General features: G+C 54.3%; 1 protein-coding gene and 1 long non-coding RNA gene across 2 annotated transcripts; one reads left to right on the forward strand and one right to left on the reverse strand.

Moving 5' to 3' along the window:
• Positions 1-869: 869 nt before the first annotated feature.
• LOC113219512 (UPF0488 protein C8orf33) lies at positions 870-3,058 on the reverse strand. The gene is made up of 5 exons (XM_026452622.1): positions 2,792-3,058; positions 2,392-2,703; positions 2,141-2,225; positions 1,844-1,990; positions 870-1,276 (listed from the first exon to the last, which is right to left on the reverse strand). The coding sequence occupies exons 1-5, from the start codon at positions 2,795-2,797 to the stop codon at positions 1,137-1,139; spliced, it is 690 nt and encodes a 229-aa protein (XP_026308407.1). The 5' UTR covers positions 2,798-3,058; the 3' UTR covers positions 870-1,136.
• Positions 3,059-3,104: 46 nt separating this feature from the next.
• On the forward strand, positions 3,105-5,671 carry LOC116418670. Its single transcript, XR_004228787.1, has 2 exons — positions 3,105-4,859; positions 5,437-5,671. It is a non-coding gene; the product is annotated as an uncharacterized LOC116418670 (long non-coding RNA).
• Positions 5,672-6,000: the final 329 nt, after the last annotated feature.

Below are 6,000 nucleotides of genomic sequence, written 5' to 3' on the forward strand. Positions count from 1 at the left end.
TTTTCTAAGATGGTGAAGGTAATGATCAATACTGAGGGAACTCAGAGACCGGTGCCAGCGTGGGTCCTCCGCATGCTAAGCACCGGTGCCCTGGGCCCACTTTTTCTTTCTCTATACTTTGTCTCTATGTCTGATTTCTTTTCTCAAGTCTCTCATTCCACCTAACGAGAAATGCCCACAGGTGTGGAGGGGCAGGCCACCCCTTCATCAAAGGGAAACCGGAGCCTAATCAAGTGTCTTAAACACGTCAAGTTTGAAATGCCTATGAAACACCCAAGTGGAAATGCTGAGTAGGCAGCTGGGCTCCAGGTATCAATCAAGTCTGGGAACCGAGTTTGGAAGATACCAGCAAACATCAAGCCACCAACGAGGATTAGGTCACCTGGAGATTCCCAGTTCCATGGAACAGAGGGCCTGAGATTGACATGGCCAACATTTAGACAAGAAGTCTGCCGAGGCTCAATCCAGGTCTCAGGCCAGAACTGTTAGGGCAAGAAGCTCCTTCCTCCTAAGAAGAGAGCCATGCCTGGTGGGTGCCATGCTGGTTCCCTGAGGATGACACCTGCTCAGGAATGAAGGCAACATGGACAAAGGACCCAGGCAAGGGACTGGACCCAGGGAACCAGACCCCTGCCATCTTCTGTACTTTCTCTAACACAGGTGGTCAGCACACTCTTTCACTCATCCAGTTTTATCAAAAACAGAGACTAGGGCAATGTGACATAACAGCATTAAGCACTAAACCATTTGACAGGGATTTCTTTCAAAAGTGAAAAACAGTGTATAATTACATAGCTTCTCCACTAATCTTTGTTACCAACAGCCACTTAATCTAATCCTAAAGACTGAGTACAATATTCTTTCTACAATACTTCAAACAGCCACTTCAATTTATTGTATATTTTCTAAATGCACCTCTCTGTTCTGAAAGAGAGAATATTTCATCAGAAAACAAATGGGGTCTTTTGCCTATCTGATGGTCTCACACCTTCACAACAGCTCCAAATCCTTGGACCAGCCGGGGACAGACCAATCCCAGGGTTCTCTGCCAACAGAAGTCCTGGAAAGGCTCTGCACTCAAAACAAACCCCTACACCACCCCAAGGGAGGGGGAATGTTCCAGGCTGGGGGAGAAGCTAAAAGAAATTGAACCTAAACTCTTCATCAGGAGTGTCCAGAGTGGCTTTGGTTCTCCCTATAGGGCGAGGCCTGCAGACCCTTCGGCTCTTCTTTCTGGTGGCTCCATCTACAGGCTGCACCTGGGCTAAATAAGCAGCTGTCAGGGGAGAGAAGCAGCATATATGAGAACTGAATAACAACAGCTAACATTACCTGTACAGTTATGTTTGCCCATACAATTCTAACCACTTTGAATAAATTAATTCCTCAAATTTGTAAGGTTGATATTACTATCACCCCCCATTTAGAGAGGTTCAGTAGTTTACAAAAGGTGTTAGTACTACTATGTAGTAGATCCAGGATTTGAACCTAGCTCATCTGGCTCCAGGAATTGCACTCAAACTGTTATGGGACATGGCTTCATTGCCAGTAGAGAAAGCCAAGACACAAAGACATGAGGCAGCTTTCCCCAAGCCAGGAGCAGGACCAACATAGAACCACACTCTTTCCCGCTCCTCCCATGACCTCCCGGCTGCTTCCCAGGTTCAGTCCTGGGAAAAGGAGAGACAGGTCCACGCCTGCTCTTTCCCTGTTCACTCAGGCTTCCCTGAGCTCATCTCCTTCCCCCACCAGCCTTGTTGCTCTGGGCCTTCTTCCTTTCACCCCCTAGGCAGTTCCTCCTTAAATTAGGCCTTCCTGAATCAACCAGTTGCTAGCTCCTCACCAGATCTGAGAGCCCGCAGGGCCTCACGCCATTCGGCTTCCATCTGAGCCCTATAGTCTCCAAACAAGGAGTGCATCAACTGCCTCTTCCGGGGCAGGGGCGTTCTTTTGCTGCGCAGGGTTCGGATTGCTCCAATAGCCTGCTCTTCTGCGAATAAAAACAAACGACTAGTGAAAACCTCTACTACTGCCCTCCTACCGCCCCACCGCAAAGGAAACAACTTCATCCTCTGCCAGCACCTGCAGGCCAAGCGGTGCCACCGTTCACATTCTCCAACCCTATAGAAAGGTCCCTTACTCTGTTTCGGGGTGGGTTTCTGCCTCTTGAGGCCAAGCTCCAGTTGTTCCACACACCAAGCCAATTCCTGGGCCAACTGCTGCGTCTGTGACGGATTTGGGGAAGTGGCTGTGAGAGGGCACTGGGACACAACACAGCGCCTGGCACCATCCCATCCCCCTCCCCGCCTTAACTCCGCGGACCCCAGATCACATGTGCCCGTGGATTCGCACCCGGGGATTCCACCCTTCCTGACTGACGCCCGCCCTTGCCTGGGCCTCAGCGCTTAGGGGAACTTCTTCTGGGGCGGGTTTCTCTGGGGCCTTCTCGCCTCCATTTGCCACAGTGGCCCTGTTCCGGGTTTTCTTCTTATTCTTTTGTTTTTTCGAGGCTGCACTGCTTTCATCGCCTAACGGGTGCGCTCTGGTGTCGGCGTTACTGCTTGTGGGTTGCCTTGCGCAGAGACAGACAGTGGAGGGATTCCGGATGCTGGAAACCGCGCCGGGAAGCCGGTGTCTGCGGGACGCGCAGGGAGTACCCAGGCCTGGGGCCGCCGCTGCCTCCCCGGCAAGATGTCCTAAGGCCTGGAGAAAGGGGGGCAGCACGAGGGTCACGGAGGGCCACCGACAGTGCAACGCCCAGCCACCCGCGCGTCTTCTCCACACCGCTCACCGCCATGCTCCGCAGTCGCCACCGGAACTACGGGAGGCGCAGAGTCCCACGTCGAATTCCGTCCTCCAAGAGGGCGCCTGCGACTCTAGGTTCCGCAGGGTCGCGGGCGGGGCGGGGCGCGGGAGCCCTGAGGGGAAGGGGCGAGGCTGGGGCGGGATGAAGCTGGGGCGAGGCGAAGCTGGGACGGGGCTGGGACCTGGCTGAGGCGAAGCTGGGACGGGGCTGGGGCGGGGCGAGGCGGGGCGGGGGCGGGAAGGGGACGGGCGGGGAGGGGAGAGGCGGGGCGGGGCGAGGCTGGGGTGGGGTGAGGGCGGGGCGGGGCGAGGCCGGGGGCGGGGAGTGCCTGGGGGATTCGGGAAGAGGCTGCGGGGGGTCTCCGAAGGAACCTTGTGAGCGGGTGCTCGCGGGCACCGACTATGTGCCTGGCACCTTTCCGGATAAAAGTTCAAAGCTCTACACAAGGGTGTGTCTTCTCAAAGCTCACCTTTTGGTGGGGAGGGAAAAGCATGTAAACAGAACGTGAGCAGCTGTGGCGCAGGAGGGTGGTCGGCAAAGACCCTGGGAAATGGGGAAGAGGCGCAGGCCTGGGACCAGGCGCAGCCCGCGGCGCTCGCTCCGAGAGGGTCAGGGCACGGTTGGTTGAGAGGCCGGCGACGCGGGACGTGGGAGCTCGGGTGAGGTGAGTTGGGAGGGCCCCCGTCATGGATGTTTCCTTCCGTTCTAACGCAGCGGGAAGTTGCTGCAAGATGTAAATCTGAAGAGTGGCATAATCGTAGATGTGTGTTCTGCGGATCTCTCTGCTCCTGTGCAACGAGTGGGGCACATGGGGTGGAGGGATGTGGAGGTGCTCCTCACCTGCCCAGGTCGCACCTGCCCTCTCCCCTCACTCCGCTTCACCCCTGCCCGCCGCCAGTTCCGCACGCGCGTCTCAGCATCCAGCGTTTGGTTCTCCAATTCCAGCTCCACCGGAACAGGTCTGAAACCTCTCTGCACCTCGACTTCCGCATTTAAGCGATGACAGCAGCCTTCTCCAGGGGGCGGTGAGGTCAAAAGATTTACAGGTGGGAAGTGCAAGGTGCACAGTGGACGCGAGCTGGATTCTGAGCTTGATCACTACTTGGAGGTGGGGAAAAGGCGCCCGAGAGAGGGGGACAGTGCGCAGCCAGACGTCCTAGGTCAGGAAGGGCCGGTTTCAGAGGCCGGAGAATAACCCCAGGCTGTGGAGCGTCCGCAGGAACGCTCGGTGTTGGGGTCCCTTCCTTCCTTCGCAGCCGCACGCCGCCGGCGGCACCTCTGCGCCTGCGCCCTCTCACCTGCAGATTCCGCCAAGGGCTTGTATGGACCTAACCAAGAAGGAACAGGACTGCCGGAGCATTGAGTACTATCAGCCGCCTAGAGCGGACCCACGAAACCTGGAATTCAATTGGTTGGTGAGCTGAGGGGCAGGGCGGAAGTTCAAATTAGGCATTTCCGGTCCAGGGGGTTTGACTCGCCGCGGCACCGGAGTTGGCGTTGGCGCTCCTTCACTTCCTGTGGTCGAGCTGAGTGAGTCCCGAGCTAGGGCTCCTGGTGCGGAGGTGCCGGAGCGGCGCTGGGGCGGGCAGGGACGGTGCCGGGGTTCTGAGGGGCCAAAGGACACAGCTCGCGGCCTCAGTGACCCGTAGAGGACGCGCCGAGGGCAGCTGCGGGTTGTTGAGCGCCCGCTTTGTGTTGACCAAGGGACGGGCAGGGCGAGGGTGATGTGAGGCGGGAGCGGAGGCGGCGGGGCGTGCGGGTCCGCGTGCTGTCCTCCACGCTCCCGAGCAACATTGAAGCAGGGAAGCCAGATGGATAAAAAGGCCTCGCAGAGGAAGGGAGTTTGGGCAATGTAAGGGGATGATCTGAATTGTGCTTTTTTTTTCTTTTCAGAAGACAGAAAAGTGTATTTTATTTAGCAGGAATGGATTGAAAGGGTAGAGCTGTGGTGTGAAGGAGGGTCTGCTGTGGGGAAGGAAAGGAACAGGCAGGAGATGATATCTCACACATGCGCTGGAACAAGCTGAACGCTCATTCGTTTAGTAGGCACTCGGTAAATGCTGACTTACTGATTAAGACAAAGACTTAGTATTGTTTGCGGTTTGCTAATACTGTGCTGAGCATTTTATACATATTCTCATTTAACTCAATATAGTCACTTAAGGAGTAGTGTCAATCTCATTTTATGGTCTGTGGGAAAACTCAAGTCACTTACCTGAGACCTCCGCATTAGTAAGTGGCGGCTCAAAGGTTAGACTCAGTACTATTCGAGTCCAGAGCCCATGCGCCTAACAGCGGCATTACATGCCTCCCGCATGAGTTTAGGAGTGAAGGCAGAGTGCATTAAGAGGCACCGCTTGTGATTCACAAAGGGCATAAGCAGCAGGGGCCAGTCAAAGGCAAGCCCTGTCTGACGACTGGAAGATTCCCTCTGACCAAGGTGTGCCTCAGCTGGAGACTGAAGACATCAGTGAGCTTGTGTTCATCGGCCAGTCAGAAAATCTGTCCAAGAGAGGCTTAAATGATGAAGATGAGGCAGGGTTTGTCCCAGAGTTTGTTGTGAAGTGCCAGGGCTCTAGAATGTGTCTCTTGACTTTCCTTTGTGGCCACTCCATTCCCCTTCCTTTCAGGTGCCTCTTGGCAAACTTCCCTTAGCATCTCGGTGAGGAGAACTGGGCCTTGCGGTCACCTAGAGCCGAGGGAAAAGGGCGCATTTCCTCCTGAACTAAACGAAGGAATTTGTTTATGTGCAGAGGGCTGTGGGGAGGTGACTTGCTGTGTATCCCGAGGCCAGTTGGGAAGGCTTTTGTGGGAGTGACACATGTCACTGCTAAAATAAAACCAGATTTGTGGTTTTAGATGTCATCTGTGTACTGACAGTTTTCAGTATATACCCAACCAGCCCAACCTCACTCTTGAATTTTCAACTTGTATATCCAAATGCCCTAATTTTCCATTTGTAAATCTAATAGGTATCTTAAACATTACTGTATACAAGACAACTTCTGCATTTAATCCTTCTGCAGTCTTACTCTTTTGAGTATGTGGAAATTTCATCATTTTAGTTGCTCAGGCCAAAACTCTTGGTGTCTCGGCCTATATGAAATTCATCTGCAAATCCTATTGATTGTACCTTTGAAATGTATCCATAATCTGACTGCTTTTTGTCACTTCTGCCACCCCCAGTCTAATCC

Source organism: Piliocolobus tephrosceles, unplaced genomic scaffold (assembly GCF_002776525.5).
Source record: "Piliocolobus tephrosceles isolate RC106 unplaced genomic scaffold, ASM277652v3 unscaffolded_37894, whole genome shotgun sequence".
Taxonomy (NCBI): Eukaryota; Metazoa; Chordata; class Mammalia; order Primates; family Cercopithecidae; genus Piliocolobus; species Piliocolobus tephrosceles.